This window comes from Dromaius novaehollandiae, chromosome 2 (genome assembly GCF_036370855.1).
Source record: "Dromaius novaehollandiae isolate bDroNov1 chromosome 2, bDroNov1.hap1, whole genome shotgun sequence".
Classification (NCBI taxonomy): Eukaryota; Metazoa; Chordata; class Aves; order Casuariiformes; family Dromaiidae; genus Dromaius; species Dromaius novaehollandiae.
This window is the reverse complement of record NC_088099.1, coordinates 77,661,618-77,675,357: the sequence shown is the minus strand read 5'-3', so window position 1 is coordinate 77,675,357 and position 13,740 is coordinate 77,661,618. Positions and strand designations below refer to the sequence as shown.

The window sequence follows — 13,740 nt, the reverse complement described above, 5'->3', positions numbered from 1 at the left end:
TCCTTTTAACTCTTTTATTTTACCCTCCCTCTTGATAATTTTTCCCTGTTGTTTATTCCTGTTAATGGAATCACATTTTTACTGTCTTATTTTCATAACTAACTTGACTGTTCTCTTTTTTTTCTTATTTTCCTCTTAATTGTTTTCTTCCTTCTGTTCCTTTGCATCATTTCCACCCTGATCATTCTCATAACTCTCTTTCTTCCACCTTTAAAAACAACTTCTATTTTTTACTTTTTTCCTCCAAATCAAATTGACACCTATCTTCTCTCTGAAGTCATATAACCATAAACATTACATTAATACAGGAAACTGACTACAAATCCTTAACTTCCTTCTAGCTAAATACAGTCTAGTTCAGAGAGAAGTAATCACAGAAGTTTTAACTGTTTTTTTTTAACAAGTTTATATGTAAAATCTGAAGTGCTATTCCATTTACTGTTGTTAGCATGGCATCATGTCAAGTCATTCAAATTAACTTGCGTCCACTTTTAACCTATAAATACATGATTCTCCATAAAATAATTTCTAAAGTCATAATTTCAGCATTGGAATTTTAAAGTTATATAATTCAAATGGTTAATACAGCATTGTGTTTCTGTTCTGAATTTATTATTTTTCATTAAAATCCACTTCTGCTGTTTTGCAAATACAAGACTTTTTATAAACTACTTGTATTTTTGCACACTGTACTACAAAACTGTATAAACCAAAAATTAAATCAGAATGCATTAAATTAGCTGTAGATATTAAAAATATAATTACCTTTAGTTATCAAGCCCATGGGACCAACCCACTGATATTCTGGATGATTTATTCCTTGCTTTAACAACTTTTCAGTCAAGCATTTAAGAATTAAGCCTTTGGAATTAATAGGAACATACACTGGAACTAAAAAGAACAAACAATGCCATTAGATACATGAAAATATAGCTTGAGATCAAAATGAATACTGAGGCAATTGATACTATTGTAAGATAGCCAATATTTCAAAGTGAACCTCTGTGTGAAATACAGGCCTTGCTGACTTCTGTATATGCACAAAAAAAGCTTTAATTTCTTGTGTCATTTATCTAGCAGCCTTGATAGAGGTGAATTTTACTTCCATGGAATACAGAAATACAATCACTGCATAGGAAATAATGTGAGGGGAAAAGAAAAAAACAAAACTCTCTAGATAATTAATAACTATGAAATGTCAGAACATAGATTAATATAAATGAATAATCAGGTTTCTCAAGAAATGTTTGGCTTACCAGTTGAGTTCTCTTTTCCAAGTATTTGATGAGGTGTTTGTGGAACATCTGGGATAGATGTTATTTTCATGGGTTCAGAGGGAGCCACCGAGTTGTGAATTCTAATTATACCTTCTTGTTTCAAGTGTGCATCTCCTTTCTTTGTGAGTTGAGTCTTATCCAAGAAATGAGAGCTTCCTGCTAATCAATACAAGTCAATCACATTTAAAAACAAGTAGTGCAACACTAAAAACTTTAACAATCAAAAATAAATTAAAATCAGTTCTGGTCTAAAATATTCAATGATCTGTGATACCAAAACCATGTAATTTTGCCTTTCCGCTTTGTGTTATATTAGATGTTCCTATTCTGAAAAAAAATTTACATCCTTCTTAAAGAATTAAACCAAGTTCCAGATTCCAGAAGTAGACGGTACTGAGTTATACGTAAACATTTGGAAAGTTGACTACTTGCTGCCAGATTATGTATGTGGATGAAACTTGGTGTTTGTGATGACTACTTTAGCTACAGGGGACAGAATAAAAAGATTCTTCTCAGATTAAGTTTCAAAAAGGGAAATTTTAATAACATTTGTACTGTCAAAGCAAATAAGTCTCCTTGAAAAGAATAAGTAAACATGCAATTGCCCTAGAAGTAGTCTGAAAGATAAGATTGCCCAATCACATATGTGAAATATGAGGAAACCTGTCCCATCCATACTAAGAACAAATCTTAAAACAACTCAAAGTCACAGCCAATTTCCACTGCAGCAATAATTTACACCCTTCCTAGGTTTTATCATTGGCAAGTGCAAGTAAAATTGAAATAAAGCCAAATAATATATTTCTTAGGTCTAAAAAAAGGGAAAGAGTATTTTTAGTCATTACTTGCTAATCTCCTATGAGGATTTAATATTAGGATTGGTGGGTATAGACACAATAGAAAATAAAATAAAATTTGCACACAGTACTAAGCCGGAGAGGTTTACAACTACATTGAACAGCAGCACAAAATTCAAAACGACCCAGACGAATTAGACAAATGGTTAGAAAAGAGAAGATGCAATTCATTAAGAAGTTTATAACATCAGGTAGAAATATGCAATTGCACAAATAAGCCATGCTGTGTCTAGACTCGGGCACCCCATTTCAAGAAAGCATAAGGTGATTGAGAAGAGAACAAACGAGACAGTCATGACCTGTAAGGAAAGACTGAAAGCATTAGCTTTGCTCCATTCAAAGAGAAGAGAGGGGTGATGTCTTCAGATACACAGTAGGTACTGCCAAGAGGAAGGCATTGTTTTCGATGCCCACTGGGACAGGAGAATAAATTGCAACACACGAGACTGAGGAAAACCTCCTACCAGTAATGATAATTCAAGGAACAGATTGCCAGAGGGGGTTTTACCGTCTTTGTCATTGGAGGTATTTTAGAAGAGGTTAGCCAAATCTCCACGAGGAGGAAAAAAAAAAAAAAAGAGTACGATTCATCCATCTTTTGATAAGAGATTGGGTGAGAAAAATATCATGTTAATTTCCAGACTCTTTCATTCCTGTTTTCTGATTTAGTCAGTTAATACTTGAGAAATACAGGAGTTAATGGTCTTGAATGAACATAATCGAGAATGCCTTCCTATTTGTATCAAGAAAGTCCATTACTTTCATATTTCATTGCAATATGAAAATGACTGCATGAGATGATCAATTTTCATACAGAGCTTTGGAGAGTTGACCCTTCTACATTTGCTACTTAAATAAATATAGTGTAAATTCTATTTTAAGATATTCTGTAGAGTACCTTGAAATACTAAAGTATTTCATACTGGGTACAAACAAAGAGATAACCTTTCGTTAGCCTTACTTATCTAGTGTTCTGGAATCAGAAACATAAGCCCATGTTTTGGGAAGGATTAGGAAAAGGCCCATTTTTTGAGAAGCAGTTCCCAAGTCTTTTTGTCTAGATAGTTTATAGTTGTGTTCCTTCTTCGTCCATGTTAAACTCCTCTTATGTGAGGAGGAAGAAACTTACTCACATTTGCAATTTCTTTCATTTTAGATTTTTTTTTTTTTTGGACATCTGATATGCTAGGTACTCTGAACCTGCAGAGTGAGTAGAATTAAGCCTTTAATGAAACTTTAGTGATTTTTCTACATAACTCTTTATCCTGCTGCTTTCAATTGCCTTTCTTACTCTCTTATTATCTTATTTTCTTACTACTGGTCAAAGTGACATCATTGACTTTATCTTTATGGGCTTGCATACTGGACTCTTACTCTAGCAATGCTAGAAGATATTCCTAAAGCATACAATATGCCTACAAAAGGCATACAAAATTTTAGAAAATTAAATCACATTGCAATTGCAGAAGTTTATTGTATTTTTTGCTGTCCTTTTCAGGTCTTTGTAAGTCTTAACTGACTAGCTGTGTTCTGTTATTTAATTTGCTTATCAATTTTGCAACACAAATTTGCTTAATAAACCTCACGTCTTTCAACATCCTCATTAGCAGCCACCAACATGACTTTTTTATTACGTAATTTCTTACAGACATCATTGTATTTTTAATCCGGGCTCCTGTAACCAGTTTTACAGAACAATTCAGTTTGCTATATGTCCCCACAAAAAACTTTTGGAAATACTGATCTAATTTGGTAAAATTTGGCAGGAAGGCAAAGGTAATAAAGGTCTTAAAACATTCATAGGCAGCTAGGTAAAAGAAAGACCAAAATGTGAATGCTAATGAGTTTGATCCTAAAAGTTTTTTATTTCTTCAGCTGATTTCTGTAGGTACGTCAGCTTGTATGCCATGATTAAAATATCTTATAAGAGGAGAAAGAAGAGTTTCAAAATTCTGCAGAGTAACATAACTTCAGCTGAAGCTAATCAAGCAAACCAAACTCCTAAAACAAAATTTCATTGGCTGTGCTCTTCACAAGCCTTCTTGCTCACTTCATGCAGTCAAAAGTTTCCCAGTTTTCTTTTGTTCTGATGATGTTACCTGTTTCACCTCATGATTACCAAAAGAAGCCTGAAACACCCTTATTGGGTTAAGGATTTTTTCCCTGTGAATTCTCCTTCAATTGCAAGGCCTGAGCTTAAAACCAACTGATTTCTCAAGTCATCAATGACATACAATAATACCTAACACAACAGGAACTTTATGTAATTTTTGCACAGTTATGCATTGTATTATGAATAATTCTATTAAACCTTTTAAATGCCTTAGGACCCGCTGCAACAAGTAGAACAAACTACCACTCCTAGAGTTTCTAAACCTCTGCTAAAGCAAAATGTATCAAACTGTTGGCATGAAAACAAGCCAAATCCATAATCATACTTTTTGTCACTAGCAATACAGGAAGTTCTTTAACTGGATGGTTCAAGAGAGTGAAAACACCCACTTACCTGCCCACCTCCAGCTTTCAACCCTTGTGGGCAAAGAAGTTAATACCTTGGAAATCACTGCTTGTTCAAGGAACTTCTCTGAACAGAGCAATGAAAATATTATAAATGACATAAAAGTTTAGCAGTGCAGCCTTAACTCAGAAAAGGGGAAACCAATAAATGAGGAAAACAAATTACAGCTAGAGATGCCACTGAAGACAACCAGAAAGAATCAGAGAAACTAAACCTGCCTCAGCATGTTAGGTGATCTTTGAAGTTACCAAATTTTTGTCTATCATTCAGGAAGGACATGAGAATTTGAATAATTACATTCTTAGTACATTAGAATTTGCATAATAAACATTAGGTGTCAGCACCATTTTTTTCTCTGGTATACGGGGCCTCATATAATATCTAGCAGTTGTTAATCATTAATTGCTTTATTCCTGTAAAAAATAATTTTACCATCATCATTTTATTACCAATATAATTTACCACAAATATACAAACCTCAAATTTCAGAGGAGTATGGAAGGCATTAGGGAAACAACATAAAGCCTACTGACTTTATGTTGCAAGCACATAAAAAATCATGCAGCTGTGCAGCAAGAATTAAATACTAACAGGTAAAACTCTGAAAAACATATAGGCTTGTCTCCCAGAAAGGTCAAGGCTCTAAACATCTAGTGAAACAGCTATATGAAAAATATATAGCAGCTTACATCTTCAAAGCACACCACAAACAAAAATTCATGTAATTCCTATAAGCAGTACATTTCTATGTTGTAAATGCTCCAAAATATTCCTAATGCTGAAAATAATGGACAGAAAATGGAAAGTTTATTAAAGAAATGCTATAAAAGTACAGACTCAAAAATTATAGAAACATACGATAAAATATAAAAGATAAAAAATATAAAAGAACAAGCATGTATATATTATATGTTGCTTATATGTATATATACATATGTAACAATATATTATATTTTTATATTTATTTTTATAAATAGTGGCACTTTTATATATGATACAGAATAATTAACAAGGTCACAGTTAATCTGTGAACCTTAGTCTAAAAATTTTGTAAAAATAAGGTATTCCCATATGAACAAGATTCACACATTCACTCTGCTGTTGAATGGACTGATCTGTAGTACCTTGGCTGTCACTTTGTTTTATGGTTAGTCTCACCAAGCAGGAAAAGCTTAAAATAAACCAGGAGTTCACATTCAGTTAAGAAAGTCTCGTAGTTTTCGTTCCTTAATTCTCCCTGCCACTGTTATCTTGTATTAGTGTAAAAACAATAACTATACTATTAATTAGGCTCAGTTTTTGGTATTTTTGCCAACTGAAAATAAAATCCAGATGTCAAAATCCACTGATGTTAATACATATATATCTAGAAAGCATGCTTCGTTCCACTGTTTATCTCTCTCCTCTTGCTTAGGTTTCAAGATAAGAATGAAGCCAGTAGCACTATATTAACTCTTTTTAACATGCAGAGCTCTTCAAATAGAACTGACGTAAGGCACAACATGAGCTGAGTTGCTAAAGGTTGGTTATCAAGTGCCCAAAATGAGCTAATGTAAGTATCAACAAAAAAGTCTACACACAAATCTTTTTTTCTGTGATTTGAAGCATTAATTTTAAAGCTATCCCGGCAGTGTTAATACTCCAGGGTTTTTATGTTCTTATAGTTAGGTACTTTTTAGGTAAGAGTATAATTGAAAATAAGACCACAACTTACAGAAAGATATCTGTTTACCGTAAGGTTTAGATACAGTAAGAGCTCCATTCACGAGATATGCAGGATGCAGTGAATGGTAGATAGAACTCCATGTTTTTCATAGCTCCTGGAATCAATGCCACCATTCTTACCTAAATATTTAGCTATATGATAAACTATGCCTGAAGCAGGCAGATGAAGACTGATGCTAGTAATTAATTGTTTTTTGATTACATATTTTTCCCACACTTGAACACTGCTACTGCATGTGCTATAAAACCTAAAAATATCATAGTAGGATGCGCATTACTGAGATGAAAAGAAGAAGATTTGGTAACTTATCTGACCAAATGAAACAATAAATTGTGTTTAAAGAGTCTGGATTACACTGGAGTTAGCAAAATCCATAGCAGCTCGTTATTTCTGCAGACAATAACCTTCACACTAGCGGTTGTACCTGCAATGCTAATAATTTATTAGCAAGCTTAATTTGGATTCCATCATAAATAGGGACTATTTCCAACTACAAAGATCCTGAGATGTAGTGTCTTTAAGTGGAACACCTTCCAGAATTAGAAAGAAGAACAAGATATCTTGTATCTGCATCTATGAGGAAAACTTTACCTTTGCAAATTATTAATGTTTTTTACATTCCCTTACAGGAAAAAGAAAAAAGATCTTTAAGTGATGACACTCATAAACTTTCACAGTTTTTGTGGCAATAAATTCTAGTCTTAGGCCAGCTACCAAGAAATCCCATATCCTCAGAGAGAAGCCCTGGTTTGAAAAGCCAAAATCCCTGTTAGATTTAGCTGTAGTCAGAGAAGATACTGTTTCCACAACTACGGTTAGTAATCTCTCCAGCCACTGCAGCTAAATCCCTCAGGAATGAGAAGTCTTCAACCGCTGGCATTCACAACTCTGCAAAAATGCAAATAGGAATGTGGAGTTAGGTTAAAATGGCAGGCACTGGGGCAACAGACATTGTCCGTTCTGCTACTTTTGTCATATGGATTCAACTTTAACAGATGGGAGGTAATACAGACTAAAGCTGAAGAAGTTTCTTACTACCTATAGCTCCAGTTGATCTTGAAGATTTATGGAATATTCTTTATCTTCTTGCTTTAGAATACCTACTAACAAACTTTTAATGCTAATAATTTTTATGATTTTACAATAAAAACAGTATTCAAATTATGTATTATGATCAACGTCTTAAAATGCTAAGTAACAAGCATAGGAAAAAAAATGGGAATAGAAGGTACTGCTCATGCATAGTACTGAACAATGCTGACAAGGCAGAATGTAGATTTGAAAAATTGAAACAACGCCTTTGAAATGATAAAAGACAAAAAAACCCAGAAAAACTAAAGATTTTTTCTAAAACTGCAATAAAGACCCAGAACATCATTTAATTTTTGTTGACTTCAATATGAGCCACACATTATTTGATAGATTCTTAATTTAATTCATAGAAAAAAAGACATTAAAATTACATAAATAGTCACAAAATGTCATGTTTTCAGTCAAATGTGCTATCTACACAGGATCATGAATATTGTCTTTTAAAAAGTGTATACTGAACATATAGGTATATAAATTACCCCGCTGAGCAAAGAAAATGAGTGGAATGTTAGCATGGATTCTGTTGGAAGACTCTGAATAAAAAGAAACAAGAAATGGGCAGAATTTATACTAAAAAAGAAAAAGCGCTTGCTGAACATCAGTGTAGAAGGAAAGGTAAGTTTCCATCTTGATTTATCATCTCCCAGTGTTCAGAAACGGTAGGTCAGATTCTCAAGAACAGCCTGATGACTGCATTATTTAGAAATGTTATCAGTTCTTTCTATTGTCACCTGTTTTTAGAGGTGACACAGGATTTTCTTTGCAACCAAGAGGTCTAGAAACCAATCTAAAAAAAAAAAAAAAAAAAAAAAAAAAAAAAAAAGCAATAGCGAAATCCCCACAACACTAGGACTACGAGTTGCCTGTAAAACTGAGTGCCAGCAAGACTGACAACGGGAGCATCTGAAACGTTTCTCTGAACATGAGCAAATAAGAGGCCTGGCAGAAAGGTAGTTCAAACCAATTTATACAAAAAAGAACAGAAAAAAAAGGTTTGCTAACAGCCTTATGCAGAAGCGGAAGAGGAATAAAATAGCACGGCCAAGAGATATGCCAGCAGAAGCGCTAAGAAATAGAGCTGTGGCAACAGAGCTTTGAAAAAAGATTAACAGTCGAGGGCAAGATGCCTGAGCTCGAGAAATAAGCATGAAAAGCATAAAACCCCACAACAGACCTGGCACACACATGTGATTTTGTGATTTGTTCACTGCTTGTCAGCCTTCTCCCCCCTGCCCCCCCCAAATTAACCCTGCCGAGCCACACTGAGCGCTCGGCCAAGCACAGCCCTGACGGCCCTGCCCGGGGACGCATGGGCGCAGTCCGCTCGAGGAGGGGAGCAAAACCCGGCGCCGGCGGAAGCAGCCTCCCGCGCTGGCGGCTCCCCGAACCCGCTGCGGGGAGAGCTCAGAAGAGGCCCCGCGGGCCGGCGCCGCGGCATGGAGGAAGCGGGAGAGCCGCCGGAGGCGCGGAGGTGAAGGCCGCAGGCAACGCTGGCCTCCCTCAGCGCTGGGCTCACTCACCCGCCGCCCCCAACAGTAGTAGCAGCAGCGAGTCCGCCGCGGAAAGCAGAGCCCGGCGGGGTGGAGGCGCCGTTAACGCCATGTCAGGGCCAGGCGCGCGCGGGGGGGCGGGGCGGCTGCCGCCCGCGGGCGGTGCCCCCGGGGGCGGGAGTCGCAGAGCCCCTGAGGGAGCGGCGGGGAGGGCGGTCCCGGGCGGCGGCGGCGAAGCCTCCGAGTGCGGGCCCCTGACGTCGTTCCTCGCAGTCCCTTTTCTTCGTGAGTTGTTCTGTGGAATTAGGTTTTAATGTCAGTTTTTTGCAAAGGAGATTGGCTAGCCCAGTCCTGTAGAGGACACTCTTAAGGAGCAGACAGATTGAACGAAAGCTGTAGGTTGAATGACGATGTGATGGTGATGGTGCTGGGGCTCATAATTGAGGAGTTGAAAGGGTCATTAATAGGAAATGGATTTCCTGTGGGAGGCTTGTGGAGAGAAGAGCCTGGTGTACAGATCAGATAAGAAAGCTGCAGGAGAGAAGATGATCGAGGAGTGTCACAGAGGGACAGTTAAATACAGTACCTTTGAAAAGAGCTCTGGGGAAGAGCACAGCAGTGGCATTGCTGAGTCTGGCCTCCTGCCCTCAAAGGTATGCCAGGGCAACGCAGCAGCTGCAGACCCCATGCTACATCCCAAAAGCTGCATGCTGGCATGCTGCTGCCACTGCCCCGGTAGCATGACTTGCTCTCCCACTTGAAGCTTGAGGAGCTTCTCAGACCTTTCCACAGAGGGCTACAAACTGATCCAAGGAAAAGTAGAAACAGGACAGGTGTATGTGATACTTTCAGGCAACACTCCCCTAGGCTCCATCTATTTTCTGCTCAGCAATTTCCTGAACCAAATGTGATTCCTATGTGTTTAGTAATTTTCAGTGGATTTCTCATCCACGATTTTCATTATTCTCTGGAATCCATGCAAACTTTTGGCACCCATAGTGGAACTCCTTGGCCAAAGCACCTCCTCCAGTGTACCCACAGTCTTTGGTTTGTTTCGAACTTGGTTCCCACAAGCTTCGTGTAATATCCTCTCACTCTTGTATTAGAGGACATGATCAACATCAGTTCTTATCTTTGTTCATCATTTTGTAGATGGCCATAATTTCTCTTTCTGTGACCTGTTCCCTTGGCTGAAGAGGCTGAGTTTGATCATTTGGGTTATGAAGCTATTTCATATACTAGATCATTGCTGTTGCCTTTCTCTGAACGTTTTCCACTTTTGTTATATCCTTTTTGAGATCAGTAAACCAGAGCTGTCCATGTAATTCGATGCGCAAGCAAATTGGGGGTTTATACAGTCCCACAATAACATTCTTTGCTCTGTTCTTTATTTCTTCTCTAGTTAATCCTGATAGTAAATGTGCTTTTTTGACTGCTACTGAAAATTTAAACAAATGTTTTCATCATTATGGTGATCTATCATAATTGTATGATCTCATTCATGAGTAACTGCTCAAATTCACTTTGTGACCCATAAAGTGGGCCAAATACAAGGATATTTTAATGTAATGGCCAAATATATGGATATTAAGCAAGTGCCTCCAGTTAACAGAGTGATATTTTGCGCAGGTTATATTAACAAAGGTTATTAACAAAGGTTACTGCATATATGAATCTGATATGAAAAGTAGTAAGTTGCAGAGCTATACAAAAGAAGGCAAAACTGCAAATGCTGTGTAATGAGTGGCTTGCCTGTGAGTGCTGAATGTGCATTTGTTATTGCTCCATTTATATATGGATAACACTTGGAGTCCCATCTGAGGCCAGCAGCTGGTCTACTCATCTGACTTCTATGTGTATTTGTAGCTCACCTGGGGTATATCATTAGAGTTTTACTATCACAACCACAAAGCAGTGGGCCAAGAGAAATCCTATTAAGTTTTCATAGAAGACAAAACCATATATGGCAGGGTGGTGTAAGTTATTGGAGGAATATAGGAGACTGTCAGCATGTGAGTATGGACACTATGTCTTGTGAGACAGTAAGCAGTAGGACAATCCCAGCTGGGCCCAGGCATTCGCACTGCCAGGAGTAACATACTGGACTTGCTGGATACACGTGTCTGGAGGTAGTCCATGGGGCACCACAGAAGTGCCTGTGACTCCCCGGGACTGATCACAACATGGACAGCAGGTAGCACAGGGCAGGTTGAGGGACTCCTTAAACTGACTGTGAAGAAAAAAAATTGTTGAGAAGGGATTCTGGAACGTACCAGGTGAGATAGGAAAGGAAAGTAGGGGAAGGATGTGGGTTTATATATGGTGGCACCAGAGGCGGTTATGAGACTGTTAAACATTAAGGTCAGGTACATCAAGGTAAAGAGAAGGAGTTGATGTGGAGGGGTAAAATGGGTTTGCTTTGCTGGGAGAAATGGGAAGATAGGGTTGGAGGGGGTATCTGTTTTCTAATCTGAATGCCATATATTCAGTTTGATACCAAAATTCTAGCCACAGATTTTCAAGATGCAGATGAAAAACCTCTGCTTCAGATGAATTATTGCTAACTCTCTATAACTATTATAATTCAAGCACTTCCTTTCAGACTTCATTTTTCCTTCATATGGGCTTTATAACCTATTTCCAGAAAGAATATTTATCACACTTGTCTTTAGCAGTTATGTTACTTTTTCCAGCTAGCTTTTTTCATTTGTTTTCCTTCCAGCAAAAAGATGAAACTATTAAAAAAGTAATCAAGCCACATTGTACCTTTTTTGTATCTTTTTCAGAAATATTTAGTAGGTATTGATATAGGAGGAAGAATGCTGAACAAGAAGGACTCAGATCTGATTCTGTCAGGGTATTTCTGTTTCCATAATATAGTTTCCAGTGCCCACTACTGGATAATACCAATTTCATCCTAGTGTTTTCTTTGTATAAAGGAATCATGGAATAATAAAACAAGCATGCATTTGGAGCTGCTCTAATATATCATCAAGCAAATGAAAAATCCTTTCTTCTTCCACTCAGGTTTCAGTCTGTTCGATAATACCTAAAACTGGTAAAAGGGAATTAATGATTTATAATGTCCAAGTTTCCCTGGCCGTGGTTTTTATTTAATCAGATTCACTACTTTCTAAGAGATGACTATGTTCTTAACTATTAGTGTGCATACTTCCTCCAAATTGCTATCTGACTAGATCAGCAATATTTTCTAGTCTGGAAATTTCAGTGGCTAATGTTAAAATACTAAAAAAGCCCAGCTTTCCCCTTTCTCTTTGTTTTTTTTGCATCCAGACTTACATTGCTTTCCACTCTCTGATAAGTCATTGCATTTACTTTACACTGATACTTTCCACATTTCGTATCTGAGCAGTAATTTTGATTCCCTTGTCTTCCGATCAGCAAAAGTGCCAGTTCTTTCCTGTAAGTTATACTGGATTTGCCATTTTGGAGAAACCTTCTTTTCCAAGTTGTAGTTGTACATTGTTTTCTGAAAATCTTATGGAGGTGGCTCTAGCTGGTCACTTTTAAGATCTTTATGCTGCTCTCTTAATAATAGAACAGGTCATGAGTGTATATTGCATTAGAATGCAGTCCAATATTAGAAAGATATAAAATATAAACAGTATAAAAGGTAACAATCAACTTTGAGGATATAAAATTTCAAGTACCAGAAACTCCTAACTATGCAAACTTGAATTCTATACTGTTTGTCAAGGCTGCAGAGTGGCACAGGATATTCCTGTGTTGAGGTACCTCCCAGGGATGGTACAACCCAGTATTTCAGGATTAACAGAGCATTTTTAGAGGCTAGGGTTCATAGGCTGGCGCATGGTTTGTTCACTCCCACAACCAGATAAAACAGCTGCTTACTCCCTCTATAAGGGGCTCCAATAGTACCACCTCCAGCTCTCCATCCTGCTTCTCTCTCATGGCAGACAGGGTGGGCAGAAATTTCATTTTTTACATTGTCTGAACTTTTCATCCTGTTCTGCTGCCTGGGTTACTACCAGCTAAGGGAAGTGTCAAGCTGTTGTGAAAATGATTTTGAGGTTACACCCTGTGGTTTCCACTGCAGGTGGTGATCAGTTACCTACACACCTCTTCTGAGTAACCAGATCTGGTGTTAGATAATGACACACACTCGGCCTGCGTTTCAGTGTTGCCAGTGAAGTAGTCTCAGGAACAATTTGTTGGCGAAGGGATGCTGTCTTCCCCACCGGCTGCTGCTATTTGTTTAAAAAAAGTATCTTTTATTTCTGAGTTTTCATTTCCCTTTTCATCATGGAACTCAGCCTCTTGAGGTGAAAAATGGGTAATTAAAAGTTGTCTTTCCCATCACCTGTCCCCTGCTTTGGTATGCAGCCTTCTGCGTGGAACAGCCAGCAGCTACCTGGATTGCGAATACCTCATGGTGAGTTAATTGAGGAGGGAACTTCAATTCCTAAGCCCCTTCCCATGGATAAAGTGGTGCACATGCATGAGTATATGCAAAGTAGGGGCTGAGCCAGCTGACTTGGTACAAAACCAAGTAGCACCTGGAATTTTTGAAAGGTTTTTTTTTAAGAAGGGAAATATTAACCTTAGATGATTTTTTGTGATGATGATGGAAAAGAAGGAAGTAGGAGGCAAATAACTGAGTTATTATTTGGAGAAATGCAGCAGTTCTGAGGTTAAAAAAATCAAGGCATCGTGTTCATACTCAGTAACAGAGTATGAGTAACTTAATATTTGTCAGTTCAGTTTGAGGTATTAGATATGATGTGAACCCAGCAGTGGC

At 37.6% G+C, this 13,740-nt stretch overlaps 1 protein-coding gene across 5 annotated transcripts in view; it reads right to left on the bottom strand.

Annotated features, from left to right (window-relative positions):
• LOC112988249 (zona pellucida-binding protein 1-like) overlaps positions 1–9,172 on the bottom strand; it is a 28,660-nt gene extending 19,488 nt beyond the window's left edge. For 3 of the 5 annotated variants that reach the window (XM_026108600.2, XM_064506808.1, XM_026108601.2), the window contains exons 1-3: positions 8,991–9,171; positions 1,257–1,436; positions 766–891 (exon numbers count right to left, since the gene is read on the bottom strand). In XM_026108600.2, the coding sequence (XP_025964385.1) occupies positions 766–891; positions 1,257–1,436; positions 8,991–9,072 (388 nt within the window). In that variant the 5' untranslated portion in view covers positions 9,073–9,171. Of the gene's footprint in view, positions 1–765; positions 892–1,256; positions 1,437–8,990 lie in introns of all 5 variants that reach the window. The other 2 variants (XM_026108597.2, XM_026108598.2) reach the window with 2 other exon arrangements.
• Positions 9,173–13,740: the final 4,568 nt, after the last annotated feature.